Genomic DNA, 16,032 nt, shown 5'->3' with positions numbered 1-16,032 from the left:
CACATCCCTGATGATTTAAGCACAGCTTTCTCCAAAGTGATCTGTTCTCATTTCTACTGTCCCCATTGTCAAGACAGAGTGGAGAGGATGAGAGGGGCTGCTTTCTTGAGGGAAGATGGATTAAGGGATGTTATGTTGTAGTTGAATTGTGGGACTCTGTGGTCACAACACAAAATATTTAAGAATTATTTCTGATGATTACAGAAGGAATATGCAGAGTTAAATATAAATAGAAAAAAACTGGTTTTTTTAATTTAAAATATTTTATTAAAAGGGATGAGGAATTAAGATGTGCATCATTGTTCTCCTGACCACTTCGCCTGTATGTGTTGTACTGTTTCCTCACTTGTTTTGTTTTTGTTTTTTAGGCCCCAGTCCAGCATTGACTCAATGGGATTATTCACGACTTTAAAATTAAGCAAATGCTTAGGTGTTGGCAGGTGTTGGATTATAAATTCTGGGGTAGAGGCCATGTTGTTGTAGGATTTTTGCCCCACAACTAGCTCAGTGAGGGTCTGATTCAGACTGAGATCTAAATAATAATTTGGGTCGGTCCTCCTTCCATATTTAGAAATCCAGGTCAGCTGGGGAAGAATTCAGGAAATTGTACCAGGTTGGTGGTACCACACTGGAAGCCAGGTAGGGAGAGGAGAAAATGAGATGTACCGTAAGTAACAACTTTTTCTACCCATACAAAACAAAACTATACCTCACACAACATTTTAGGCATCGAGACTGCAAGGAACTCCTTGCAGGATCAGAACCTGAATTTGTGTGTGGTGAAAGGCAATCTTTGAAGAAGAAGCTCTTCACCCCTCAATACAATGATGACTGATTAGAGAATTCCCACCCAAACAACACAGTCATAATGGTTGAGAGCGTCCATAGCATTCTGCCTATTAAACTTTGGTTGAAAAACGGAAAAACAGTTTTGTGAAAAATTTTGAAGTTGTTTCTATTTTACAGGGTTCAAACACAAACATTAAAAAAAACTCACCTTTTTAAAAATATTTTTTGGAAAACTGCGTTTTCATTTTTCCATTTTCTGCCCCTCTTCTCTTTTGTCATTGAATGCAATAAAATTAACAATATCCACAATTTTTTTCCACTTGTTTTTTTCCCTAGTTGAGGGAGTTTTGAAAAGTTACCGAATGGAAAAAAGAATGGGGGGGGGGGAAGTGGAGAAAAAACATAGATATCATTTATTCTTTTGTATTCAGGGGCAAAAAGGGAAAAAAGGGGGACAATAAGGGGAAAAACAATTTCAAATGGGGGAGTCAATTCACAACAAAATTAAAATTTTCATGTCAAATTTCTTGTAGCATTTTTTTGTCAATCACATTTTTCACATAAATCCTATTTTTAGCAGGAATATTCTCTAGTTAAAATTTTTTGACCAGTTCTACTGTCCTTGTAGTAAATTCCACTGTCCATACTGTCCCAAGTGGAGAATGGAAAAGGCAGATAATAGGAAGTTGTGGAGAAGAGGAAATCAAAGTCCTGTTCCTGCTAACTTGCACACAGGGAGTAGGTTTTGGGGGTTTCTTCTTTGAATGATTGCACATAGAATCATAGAATCTTAGAGTTGGAAGGGACCTCAGGAGGTCATCTAGTCCAACCCCCTGCTCAAAGCAGGACTAACCTCAGCTATATCATCCCAGCCAGGGCTTTGTCAAGCCTCAGCTTAAAAACCTCTAAGGATGGAGATTCCACCACCTCCCTAGATAACCCATTCCAGTGCTTCACCACCCTCCCAGTGAAAAACTTTTTCCTACTGTCCAACCTAGACCTCCCGCCCTGCAACTTGAGACCGTTGCTCCTTGTTCTGTCATCTGCCACCACCGAGAACAGCCTAGCCTCATCTTCCCTGGAACCCCCTTTCAGGTAGTTAAAGGCCACTATCAAATCCCCCCTCATTCTTCTCTTTTGCAGACTAAACAAGCCCAGTTCCCTCAGCCTCTCCTCATAAGTCCTGTGCTCCAGCCCCCTAATCATTTTTGTTGCCCTCCGCTGGACTCTCTCCAACTTGTCCACATCCTTTTTGTAGTGGGGGGCCCAAAACTGGACACAATATTCTAAATGCGGCCTCACCAATGCCGAATAGAGGGGAATAATCAATTCTCATGACCTGCTGGCAATGCCCCTCCTAATGCAGCCCAATATGCTATTAGCCTTCTTGACAACCAGGGCACACTGCTGACTCATATCCAGCTTTTTATCCACTGTTACCCCCAGGTCCTTTTCTGCAGAGCTGCTGCCCAGCTTGTCGGTCCCCAGTCTATAGCTGTGCATGGGATTCTTCCTTCCTAAGTGGAGGACTCTGCACTTTTCTTTGTTCAACCTCATTAGATTTCTTTTGGCCCAATCCTCCAGTTTGTTTAGGTCACTCTGTATCCTATCCCTACCTTGCAGGGTATCTACCACTCCCCCTAGCTTAGTGTCATCCGCAAACTTGCTGAGGGTGCAATCTACCCCATCCTCCAGATCATTAATAAAGATGTTGAACAAAACCGGCCCCAGGACCGACCCCTGGGGAACTCCGCTTGTGACCGGTTGCCAGCTAGACATGGAGCCATCGATCACTACTCGTTGAGCCCTATGCTCTAGCCAGTTCTCTATCCATTTTATAGTCCATTCATCCAACCCATACTTCTTTAACTTGCTGATAAGAATACTGTGACAGACAGTATCAAAAGCTTTGCTAAAGTCAAGGTATATCACATCCACCGCCTTCCCTACATCCACAGAGCCAGTCACTTCATCATAGAAAGCAATCAGGTTGGTCAGGCATGACTTTCCCTTGGTGAATCCGTGTTGACTGTTCCTGATCACCTTCCTCTCCTCCAAGTGCCTTAAAATGGATTCCTTAAGGACCTGCTCCATGATTTTTCCAGGGATTGAGGTGAGGCTGACTGGTCTGTAGTTCCCTGGATCCTCTTTCCTCCCTTTTTTGAAGATGGGCACTATATTTGCTTTTTTCCAGTCCGCAGGGACCTTCCCCTGTTGCCACAAGCTTTCAAAGATAATAGCCAATGGCTCTGAAATCACTTCAGCCAACTCCCTCAGCACCCTCAGGTGCATTGCATCTGGCCCCATGGACTTGTGTATGTCTAAGCCTTCTAAATAGTCTTAGACCCGTTCCTTCAGCACTGCGGGATGTTCGCCTCCTTCCCATTCTGTGCCACCCAGTACGGCAGTCTGGGAGCTGATCTTGTCTGTGAAGACAGAGGCAAAAAAAGCATTGAGTACCTCAGCTTTCTCCACATCCTCCATCACTAGGTTGCCTCCCTCATTCTCTAAGGGGCCCACACTTTCCTGAATCTTCCTCTTGTTGGCAACATGCCTGTAGAAACCCTTCTTGTTCCCCTTCATGTCCCTTGCTAGCTGCAACTCCAATTGCGCTTTGGCCTTCCTGATTTCATTCCTGCACGTTCGAGCAGTGTTTTTATAATCCTCCCTAGTCATCTGACCAAGCTTCCACTTCTTGTAAGCTTCTTTTTTGCGTTTAAGTTCACCAAGGACATCTTTGTTAAGCCAAGCTGGACGCCTACCATATTTGCTATTCTTTCTGCACATTCCACTCCAGGTGTGTATGCACCCTGAGGACAGTCACCAGAAACTTTGCCCTCAGTGGTACCCATCAGGGTGGTTCAAATGTCCTCTGGCATAAAGTGCCCAGCCAATCCCACGCTCCCTCAATTCCTTCTTATCACCCATGACTGTTGCTTGAACTGCTATCCTTGCTTTGACAAGCTCTCAGTGGTTTTTCCTGTTCACATATCTGTACATAGTTAGTTGTAAATAATTTAATCTGTTTTTAGTGAAACCCCAAAATCAAAGAAATTGGATTTATTTGGTAGAAAAGTTTATTCTACTGGCAGGGGGAATGTGAGGGGGGAGGGTTTACAGCTCCGGTTACAGCAAATCAGCAGGCGCTGTTGGGCATATATTATTTCAACATTTGGGACTCCATGTAGAAGTTCAAGGACTTGCTCCCTCAGGAGGCCAGTCTTCACTGGTGGATGAAGGAAAATCAGTAGTGAAGGAATCATTACAAGCTGCTTTTGGATTCAGCGGCGAGCTCCATGGCTTTGGCAGTAGCCATGCATAGAAATTCATGGCTACAATCCTCAGGTTTCCCGCAAGAGGTCCAGCAAACCATCTGAAGGAGCTTAACTCTTCTCAGAACAGACTGATGTGAAGCTTTGTGTGTTAAAGGACCCTAGGGCAACTTTTAAGTCTCTTCAAGGAAGCACTACTGGCCCCAACAGCCCATTCAGTACTCTGCCCCACCTGTCCATCAGGATCTGCACAGAAAAAGAAGCAAGGGTTTTAGGTGTAGACCCCCCCTTCTACCTCAACGTCAATACTTGCCCCACTCAGACATTCAGGGTGCTTGAAGCAGGCCTTTTGATGGGACACTTAAGGATGTCGTACCAGTTCCTTGTTTCTCTTTTGTTTACCAACCACTTCTCCCACTTTCTCAGTGCATGGTCCCATATCATCATGGACCATTGGGTGTATCTCACCTCTATTGTGCTCAACACCTTCTAGTTTGCTTCCATCCCTTCTTCCCAACCTTCCTCCCCATCCATCTTCAGGGATCCCCCTCACGAAGGACTTCTGGCCCAGGAGATTCAATCCCTCCTTCGGATGGGAGCCATGGAAGAGATTCCACAGAATTTGAGAGGGAATGGGTTCTACTGCTATTTCCTAATCCCAAAAGACAAGAGAGGTCTCAGACTGATTCTTGACCTGCACAACCTCAACAACTACCTCAAGAAATTAAAGTTTCACAGGGTCATCCTGGCATTCATTTTCCTCTCTCTAGATCCCGGGGACTGGTATGCCACCCTTAATTTAAGAGAGACACTTTTCATATATCAATATACTAAGGTCACAGAAAGGTCCTCAGATTCGTAGTAAACCATGCATGCTACTACTACATGGTATTCCTGTTCTGCCTGTCTGTTTACAGAATATATGGTGGTAGTGGCAGCCTTTCTGAAGAGATTAAGGGTCCAGGTCTACCCTTATCTGGATGACTGGCTAATCAAGGGACCATCCAGGGCTCAGGTGGTATCCAGTTTTGGGCTCATCCAGTTGATGTTCAAGGCCTTAGGCTTCCTGATAAACGTGGAAAAATCTACCATCACTCCAGTACAGATGATAGTTTATCAGAGCAGTGTTCGATTCCACTCAAGCCAGAGCCTACCTCCCAGGGGATCGTTTTCAGACAATCACTTCCTTAATAGCACATCTCAAACGCCATCCCATCACAACAGCCAGAATATGTTTGAGGCTTTTAGGCCATGTGGCCTCGTGCACATATGTGGTGCATCATGCAAGTCTGTGCCTCAGGACCCTCCAGACATGGCTGGCCTCGGTGTACTCACCAACCCACCTCCATCTGGACTCTGGACTCATCGTGCCCCCTTGGTTCTCATCTCCACAGTTGGTGGATGCACCTGCTCAATGTTTGTGTGGGGATTCTCTTTATATGGCCCCAACTACCAATGACCCTGGTCTCAGATGAATCAGCACTAAGGTGACATGAGCTGACATGGGGCTCCTTAGAACTCAAGGTCTTAGGTCTCCGGAGGAATTTTCTATCCACATCATTGGTGGAGAGCTCAGAGCAATTCACCTGGCCTGTCAGGCCTTCCTTCCACATATTATGGGGAGATATGTGTTACACTGTTGCCATGTTCTATCTCAACAGTCAAGGAGGAGCTCGCTCTTCCCACCTATGTCAGGAAGTGATTCAACTATGGGACTTCTGTATAGTATGGGAATTCAGTCAACCTAGAGGCCTCTTACCTTCTGGGAACGCAAAACAAGCTGGCAGATTGCCTAAGCAGGACTCTCTCCAGTCACAAGTGGTCCCTTTGCCCATATATGGTGAGGGACATTTTCCAACAATGGGGGAATTCCTCAGATAGACCTATTTGCAACCTGGTATAACAGAAAATGTAATGAATTCTGCTCCCTGGCCACAGTACATGGTCTATCACAGATGTCTTTCTGCTACTGATGGAACACCTTTACTACGCTTTCCCCGCTATCTTCTTCTAAAGATCAAGCAGGACCAGGTCATTTTGATAGCCCCAACCTGGTCCCACCAACACTGGTTTTCCACTCTGCTAGGCCTCTTGGTGGTGACTCCAATCCCACTTCTGTTATACCCAGACCTGATCTCTCAGGACCATAGTCAATTGCTACACCCAAACCTGAGCTCTTTTCACTTAACTGTGTGGAAACACCATGGCTAAACCCGAGAGAGCAAGCTTGCTCAGCGGAAATTCATCAGGTCCTATTATGTAGTAGGAAGCCCTCCACCAGGGCTTCTTACCTTTCAAAGTGGAAGTGGTTTTTGGTCTGGGCATTCCAATGTGGGGTCTCACCCACATGGTCATCCTTACAAGAAATACTCGAGCATCTATCTCCTCTGAAGGGACTGGAGATATTATATTCTCAAGTAAGAAAGTATATTCCTCCCTGGGATCAGAACTTGGTCTTATCAAAGCTCATGGGACCTCCATTTGAACCATTGGCAATGTGCTTCTTATTTCACTTTTCTCCTGGAAAGTGGTTTTTTTTTTTTTAGTGCCATCACCATCACTTCAGCCAGGAGGGTCTTGGAGCTCAGGGCCCTCACATCAGAGCCTCCATATACAGTCTTCTTTAAAAATAAAAAGCAGTTACATCCTCAGCCCAGTTTTCTACCAAAGGTGGTATTGCAATTTCGTAACAATCAATTTCGTAACAATCAAGCAGTCTACCTTCTGGTCTTTTTTCTGAAGCTGCATGCAAATATGGAGAAACAGTGCCTTCACTCATTGGACATTAGGTGCGCCCTAGCTTTTTACACAGAATGGACTATACCATTCAGAAAGTTCACCCAACTGTTCATAGTGGACAGGAAGAAGGGTCTCCTGATAGCTTCACAGACAATCTCGCACACACCTGAAGTGGAATGGACATGTGCAATACATCTTAAAAAAAACCAACAGTTATGGAAAGTTAGGAACCGTTTTTCCTTGTTTTAGGATGAGTAGGGGGTTGCCTTATGTTGGACAACATTTCATCTGAATCAATAAGTCTGTTATGGAGCTAGCACTTCTGGAGCTGTGGCTTTTCAGGGTTCATGCAGCTTGGAAGACTGTTATTGTTTGTGTTGGGTAGAACTCACCGCTGTATAACTTTGGTGGATGTAGGATGCCTTCTGTCTTACCACCTCAGCAGGAACTGCATTTCAGTGGTGGTAATTACTGTAACAGTTCACTGATTACCTTCAGAGGCAAATGGCCAGTGCACATTTTACTTGTAAATGCATGAGAATTATGTGTGTACCTATTGTTTGAAAAACAGGTCATTAAGCATTTGAAATCCTTTGAGATGAAAAGTGGTGTATAAACGTAAGCTAATATAATGATCTTAATATGACCTCTATGCTTTCACACATATAGCAATTATTTTTTTAATTGTTTCAGGTATCCATTTTATGAAATTCTGCAATGAAAGCAACTGTGTGAACTTAAATGGGATTCAAAGCATGTAATAGTTGCCATTGGAGAACTATGTGCATCAAGTGCTTATATTATTGCATTATGACAGGAGATTTTAGGCATGAGTCTGCTTATTCCTATATTTTTATTTTGGCACAGAGTTTTGCTTCCTTTTTCACTCTGTGCCATTTTTTCCTTCCCTTTCTAACAACTTACATTTCTTTATTATTATTTCTTAAATTACCTGGAAAGTCAACACTAGAGAGAATGGTAAACCAATCTCTCTGAAGATTAACCAAGCCACACTGTTGATACATTTGAATCTGCAGCAGATATATGTCCTTCTCAGAAACCATTTGACTATCAAAACAAGTTATGAATTTTGTTGGATATTTTAGAGGAAAATTTGAAATGGGTTTAAAAGTTAACACACACGACCTTCCAAAAGCGAGGGTATATTCACAAATTAGAATAAAAGTTGTGGAACGTTATGCTCCTGTTCAGCATTCTTCAGGTTTTTTGACCAATGGTTGGGGCTCAGCTCCATCAAGTTCATGCATGATGTAGCTGCAGGAGGCAGGGGAGAGAAAGGTGACTGTAACATATGACAGGCCAGCAAGGATTTGTAAAGCACAATAAACTCTAACGCTGTCTATCACTTCTCCAACATGGTATATACCTGTCTATTCTGGCTTTATGATGGTGTGATGGGATGTAAACCCTGCACAAGTCAGGAATGGGTTAAAGAGCTGCTGGGGGCTCAGCTTAGCACTGTGACAACTGAAGCAGCTGTTAAGCTGTGAGAGATGAGTTAAAACAGTTGATACCTGGCTGGAAGTGAGAGCAGATTTTCAGCTTTCACTGTGGGAGGGAAGGCTGACTGTGGCCAGGAACTGAGGAAGACGGTTTCATATTACAGCCCTCTGTCTCTCCCTCCCCTTAGAGTTTGGAAGAGTTTATATTTTGCTGTGTTTATTTTGGATTGTGGGTACTTTGGAAGGGATTGAACTTTTATCTGACCTAGGCAGAGGGCTAAATCACCTTGACCTGAAAGATATTGGCAGCTGGGCAATTCTGCTGAAGGCCACTGCACTACAGCACACCACACCATAATAGGGCATGCTGGGAGACTGTGTAGTCACAGGTGGCTTTATGCAACTTGGAGATTACCCTGTAGCAGCAGAACTCCAGCAGTCTTCCGAGTGCTTTGTATAGACTGAAAAGTACAAAAGTGCTAGAAGGAGAGCTATGGATATGGCCCCTGAAGTCTTTACTCAGTCTATTCTCAGGTGGATCAGAGGAGTTTTGCTCTCTTTCAGGCCTAGATGTGCTTGTTCTCATATATACCTGCATGGGTAGTCCCAGGAACAGGGAGGAAGTGAAACAGGCAGAATTCCCATATGATGTACATAGGAGTTCCACCTGTGTCAGGACAGCACAGATAAGCCCTAACGCAACTGGTAGTTAGGTTTATAATGATTTCTTGCTAGCTGCTTAGCAAGAGGGAGCACAATCATGGGAGTTCACGGGGGGGAGGGGCAAGCAGGGGCAAGGGCCATCCAATAATCGGCGGGAGCATAGAACTCTGGCCCCGGGGCTGCGGCAGGGAGAGTGAGCGAGCTCCTCCTGACCTGGGGTTGGAGGAGCTGTCCCTCCACCCCTTTTGTTATAACAAACCCCTGGCTATGAAGGCCAAATGGCTTGGGTTCATAGCGAGGGTGTACTGTATTTCCACATAACATCATGTGTTTAACATGCCCCTCCAAAAATGGTCAAATTTAAATTCCTGTGCATGCCCTTGTACACAATGGAGTGAAAAAGATCTTTTGATACTCATGTTCCTTTTTTAAAACAAAACAAAGAGTAAAGTCTTTCATTTAGTCCTTTCAAATATTTATTATTTTACCAAATGGTGCCCATCATCTTTGCACATTGGGTGCCTCAAGTTGTATTAATTAAGTGGAAAATATTTCTGTTTCACCAGCTTTTAAATGATCTCTGAATGATTTTACAGATTTTTAGTAGCTTTTCTAATCCTATATTTTAGCAATTTCCTAGCATTTATTCTGAATAATGTTTCACAGAACTGGAGCCCATAGAAATGTAGTACTTCTATCTAGACAGCTAAAGTTAGCAAATGACAATTATGGACTTCAATGGGACTGTATTTGGTAAATTTGGATTATTTTTTATAAATTCATATTTGGATTATTTCAACATTGGTACGAATTTTAATTAAATGTCACCTCCATTTTAAAATTCTGAAGACTCAAGAATAAATAAGTGCTACATTTTCTCTTGATTACTGCAGCTTCTATTTGCTTAATATCTATTTAAATGTCTTGTTCCCATTGGCGTTGTAATCAGTGGGAGTTTTAACTTCATAAGGAAATCATATTTCAGGCTTTTCATGTGCCTATTGAAAAACTCCATGGATTGCATTCTAAAAGAGAAGGTTCACCATTTCCTACTGAGAAAAGCTGAATGTTATGTATTAGAAATTATTGATATTAATGATATTATTTGTTTTGCAACTGACAAAAATTATTCTCTCCAGTTATTTTACACCCACTCGTTGGATCTTTTTGCAAATGAAAATGAGGCCTAATCCTGTAACTGCTTGTGCATAAACAGAGCATCTCCACAGTCCCTATACAGGGATTGATTTCAGTGGTCCTGTGTATAGATTCAAGTGTCTGTCTGTGTGTAAGCAGTTGCAGGACCAGGGCCTTTAAACTGTAAAATCTCTGGGTCAGGGACTCTTTTACTATGTGTTTTTTGTAGAGATCCTAATACAGTAGGTTCCCAATCTGATTGGGACTTCTGGGTGCTACTGTAATATAAGTTAGAGCTGGTCAGAAAATTAATTTTCCATCCTGCAAAAAAAAAAAATTTGGGAGGGGGTCATCTAAAATAAAACATTTTGATACTGCAGAAAAAATTTATATAAAATTAAATTTAAAAATGAGAAATCAAAACATTTTGTTCCAAAAATATCAAAACAGGGCCCTTTGACAATGTCAAAATAACTTTTCCAGTTTTTTCTAAATTTTTTTTTCAAAGTCAGTATAATTTCATGAAAAATTTTGGTTTTGTTGAAATGGCATTTTCTGACTGTAAGCTGTTCTGAGGAAATGTTTCTGACCAGCTGTTATACAAATACATCACAATAATAAACTTATTTTAGGCCTGTTCCTGCAGTCCATGAGAGACTTTGGGAAACTTGTTTTGATTGAAAGATCTGCTATTTAACTTCTGCAATAAACAGGAAATTAATTAATTGCCATGAAGAAGAATTTACTTGACCTACAGTCATCTCTGATAAAATGGCTCTGATTTAATAACTTTGCATTTGTAATATGCGCAAAGCTTTTGTACGAGGGAAAATATTTGTCAGAATAATGACCTCAATCCCCGTTTTTTTTGTTTTTAAGATGTTCTGAAGTGGAAAATGTTAAATCTCACCAGCAAATTCCCTTTGCGTCTTACAAACATACACTACTACCTACCTCACCTTCGGGAGCATGAGAACAGCACTTACCCAAATGTTGTTATTGGACAAGGGAGAACTGGAGGTAAGAGCTAAAATGTAATGTTTGGTGGTGGCTTTATTTTTACTCTGAAGAGAGGTACAAAGTTTGTAGTTTCAAAATTTGTCCTATTAATATATAATTTTTATCGTTAATATATCTGTTTGAAAATACCACTTGATTCTTTACAGTAGTTCAGTACATGTTTTTTCTGAAGACAAGTTCCAGCAGGTAATTGTAAAGTTGCAAACTTCTCTGTGAATGTACTAGTGGGGGAAAAAAATTGGGGAAATATAGGTATTCAGACTTCAGAGGTGATTATAGTTATTGCTAGTAATATTGCAAAAGTTATTAAATATTATTTGTCTCTGACCATTGAAATTGTTCTTAACTATTTTCAGGATTTTCATTTAAATTTAGAATCAGTGTTTTTATTTGAAGAGCCTTTAAATATGTGCATGTAAATTTACAGTCGCTCCTTTTTGCACCTGCAAAAAATGTAAAGGTAACTTGGTGTGGTTGAAAATACCCCCCCCCCCCCTCCCCCCCATCCCGCCTCCCAGAAAACTAAACATGAAGAAAATAGTTATCTTTTCTTAGGGATTTTCAGTAATTTTAGTTCATACCTGACATCTACAATTTGTCAGCAGAGATTGTTTTTAGTTTATATTATATTTGAAGCCTCATGATCATGTTACCCAGAGTAAGTATGATGATAAAAGTAACAAAGACTTAATTTATGTGAGTAACTATACAAACTTTTAAAATGTTCTTCTCACAATAAATTTTCAAACATACATTTGTACTACAAGGCTAGGAAGGTTATTTCCTTATAAGCATTAATTGTCTATCATAAAAGATTCTATGGGACTCATTATTCTGTAGTACCCTACCTAGAGAAAGCAGGACAACTTGTTTTCTCAAAACTTTTAACTAAAAGTGTATTTTTTTTCTTCCTGTTTCTTGCCAGTCTATCAACTTTTCAACTAGTCCCTCCTGACCATAGTATCTGGGTGGCACACTTAGGAGGTTGCCTTGGCTGAGTAGTCTAGGAATTGTATGATTTTCTCCCTCACCATATGTCATAAGGTTGTCTTCCCTTCCAGATGTACCTGTGATCTTACCTCAAAACAATCTGATGCAAATGGTTTAATTCAAATTCAATTAAAAACAGAGGGAAAAAGTTAAATCAAAACATTAAAAGTTCTATGCCTAACATATCTAGTTTGAAAGATTGCAAAAGCTAACCATGATAGGGACCATTAGTGTTACAGAGAACCAGCGTTCTATTTTTTTTAAGCATCCATCCTATTTTCCGCTTCCCCTGTTATGCTCTGTTTCAAGGACCTACCTTCTGATATCTGGTGTCTGATGCTAGACACCCTATGTCTCCTCAGATTTCAAGTTACTTTGGCCTGCCCTCATAACTCCTCCCACAAAGATATTTTCACAGATGTGCTCTCCAAGAAAGATATGGTAATGTTCATTGTATGTGTCCCAAACCCATTCAGGTTTGCATTTGCTGTTTTGGATAAACAATTTTGGTTCTTCCTGTGATGCTCTTACTATTTAAAAGGTCTTTTGAAGATACATAAGAACAATAGTTTTTCCCCAGGTATCTTTGAATCTTGATTCCAAATAAGCATCTCTCACTCTGAAAAAAGGTCTGCAATAGGAAATGACCAGAATGATATTAATAGCCTTAGCATAGCTAAGGCAGTTTTGGTTACTTAAACCTTCAAATCTTGGCTGATCATCCATACATAACCTTACCATTACACCCAGACGTGACCTCTGAGTCATGATCAGGTTTTATGTCCTGATCATCCTCTGTCTTCATCTCACAGTGTGGATGTTAAATGGTTAATCTCATCAGAGGATGCTTTTACACTTGCAACAGTATATGGATACATGTGTGTCATTGTGCCATAACCCCATTGTCCACATCTCAAGCATGTTCCTAAAGGACAGTCTAGAACACGAAAGCTAGCAAGCCAAAGGAGTGTGGAGATGTACATGCCTCTACTATGGCATGGCCCTGTAGCCATTCTACAGTGCAGTGTGGATAGGGGCAAGGCGAATGTTTCTTGATAGTCCTCTAGGCCATTCTCATGATCCATTGATCCCTTTGGTGTTTGATCTTTACCCAAAGGTATAAAGGTCCCTGACCCCACACTGCCAGTGGTACTAGTGACTGGTGCTGAGCACTTAAGATCAGTTCTCCTGTGAACTCTGTTGATCAGCACTGATAATCATGGATCATGTTCCAAGAGCTATCACTTTGTCTCTGGAGCTGCTGATCAGTGTACACTGTCCTCCATGACATCACCTGTACTAACAAAAACATAAACCTATACCAGGAGATTACAGACAGGTAGGAGGAGGCAGGCATTTGCTGAACTGTGTATCAGTGCTAGGAGCACATGAAGCACCTTAGACTCCTGTACCAGAGGATGAAGGACTCCAGCAATCACTCTGGGAGGGGACCCAGCACATGCCTATACTATGATGAGCTGTAACAGGTACTCTTCAGGGCTGTGAGTATGGAGTATGAAGTGACTCATGACACCCTCCTCAACCTCGCTGGCCTCATCATATGACAGGATGCTGATGAATAGCAGGGCAAGGAGGCAACGGAGACCTCAGGGGGAGTCCTGGAGGAAGCCCCAGGAGACACAGAGAAAGAGGAGCATGTGATTCTGCACCTCTACCCAGTGGATCCAGTTGAGGAAGCTTCCCCAAAGAGCATGAGGACTCAGAGCCATTGCAGGAACCAGAATCTGACTCTGGTAAATTAATTACAATGAACCATGACCTTCCCTGACAATATCCTATCTTGCTCCAGTGCTACATGTCTCAGCCTGTCCCTTCCACCACACCGTACCTTCCTCTCCACCCCTCCATGGCTCCGGAGCCAAAAATGGCTGTAAATCAATGATTTTATTGAAATCCCTTGAGCCATTAAAGCATGTAGCGGAAGCTATAACAGGTTATTAATGAGCAGTCACTCATGGTGGCCATATTGATGACCCGGGAAATGCCTCCAGCATTCAGATCTACTTTACCAATTTCCCATACCAGTAGATCTTTCAGGAGAGAGCATTCTCCTGCAAGTGCTAGTACCATTGAAACTTTGGATCCTCAAGCCCAGGACTCTCCTTGGCCTGTTCCAGGGCTACAATCTGTCCCAATACTGCAGCAGCAGCCTCAAGAGGTTTCATCCTTGCCTCCCTTGCAGACGTTCTCCTCATTGCCTGATACCAGAGGTTTCCTCTTCACTGCTAGATTATTTTAAGGTGCATCAGGAGCTCCTTAGGAGAATGAAACTCTCCCTGAGTGTTCAAGTAGAGTTAATGGAAGAGAATACCCACAAACTGATTGATCTTCTCCATCTCACTGTGGCAGAGGAGGTTGCCCTGCTCATAAATGAGTATTCTGCAGCTGGCCAAAACAATTTGGCAAATCCCTTTCTCCATTCCACTAGTTGCTAAGAGAAGGGAACAAAAATATCTGGTCTCTTTCAGAGGTTTGAGCAGTTTTATTTTCACCCCACACCTAGTTATTAGTGGTGGCTGCAGCAAATGAGAAGTGCAGGCAGAGCAGGGCTAAGACTACTCCCAAGGACAAAGACATCAAAAAGCTCGACCTTTTTGATAAAGAAGTTTATTCTATCATGTATGCAATTTCATGTTGCCTATTATAACACTCTGCTGACATGGTAGGACTTCTATAAGTGGGATGCAATATCCCAGTTTGCTAGTCATCTACCAGAGCATTCCAGAGAGCAATTTCAGTCACTCATCACTGAGGGATGCCTTATCTCTTGTTCCGCTCTACAAGCTTCTTTGGATGCAGACTCCACAGTAGGACTCTAGTGACAGTGGTGACTATGCATAGATATTACTGGTTGCATTCCTCCAGGATCTCTGTTGAGTTGCAATGAACGTTTGAAGACACCCTTTAGAAGGTTATGCCTTGTTCTCAAGATGGATGAGGATTTGGATAGGTTAAAGAACTCGAGAGTGGTGTTGATATCCTTGTGTCTCTACACACCAATGACAGAGGACAAAATGTCATCCTCAATACCAGCCCAGGCAGCAGTATTACCGTTTCTGGCATGCTGACCAGTCCAAGAGGCCAAAAAGGTCACACAGGAGGAAGCCCTTGCCTTCGTGCCAACCACGGTGGAATCAGGATATACCCTCCAGTTTCTTCCCATCCAACTCCCCCACCCCAATAGCCAGTCCCTCTAAAGAGACACAATCACAAATCTGTGCTAAGGCAAGAAGTACAGACTCTACATTTGGGGTCAGTAGAGGTTTATATTCATCAGGGCTGGGGTTTACAGTCCCAATACTTTCTGATACCCAAAGACAGAAGAAGTCTCAGACCTATTCATGGCCTTCAGAACTTCAACAAATACATCCAGAAGATAAAATTGCATGGTGTCCCTGGCTATGATTATTTCCTCCCTTGATCCAGGAGACAGGTATGCTGCCTTCAATTTACAGCATGCCTGCTTCCATTTGGCGATGCCTCCTAGCCACAGGACATTCCTGAAGTTTGTTGTAGGAGACGACCACTACCAATTCATCATCCTCCCCTTCCAGCCTGTCATTAACTCTGAGGGTTTTTACCAAGTGCATGGCAATAATGGCTGCCCATCTATGCAAAAGAGACATCGACATATATTCTTACCTGGATGATTGTTGGTCTAAAGTCATTCCAAACATCACATACATGTTGTTGTCCATCAAATCCTGTGTCTGTTCAGTGTCCTGGGCCTGAAATGGAGAAATTTCTCTACATGGTCACAAAAGAACCAATTATTCCCCACAATCTGCAGGAATTCCTGTTATTTTAGACTACTTACTCACTGTCAAGATGTTGGGCCTTTCTATTAACTCACTGTGAGTACACCTTGCAACAATCGGCAACTTCCATCCTTCAGTTGAGGGTTATGATGAAACCAACACCACAATGAGATCTTAATC

The 16,032-nt window shown here is 42.2% G+C and overlaps 1 protein-coding gene across 5 annotated transcripts in view; it reads left to right on the top strand.

The window, feature by feature from the left end:
• MGAT4D (MGAT4 family member D) overlaps nt 1-16,032 on the top strand; it is a 95,180-nt gene that overhangs the window by 33,117 nt on the left and 46,031 nt on the right. For all 5 annotated transcript variants that reach the window (XM_067568009.1, XM_067568008.1, XM_067568010.1 and 2 more), the window contains one exon: nt 10,943-11,083. In XM_067568009.1, the coding sequence (XP_067424110.1) occupies nt 10,943-11,083 (141 nt within the window). The remainder of the gene's footprint in view (nt 1-10,942; nt 11,084-16,032) is intronic.

Source organism: Emydura macquarii, unplaced genomic scaffold (genome assembly GCF_026122565.2).
Source record: "Emydura macquarii macquarii isolate MOO-44397 ecotype Brisbane River unplaced genomic scaffold, CSIRO-AGI_Emac_v2 contig_2834, whole genome shotgun sequence".
Lineage (NCBI taxonomy): Eukaryota > Metazoa > Chordata > Testudines > Chelidae > Emydura > Emydura macquarii.
This window is presented reverse-complemented; position numbering and strand designations above follow the sequence as displayed.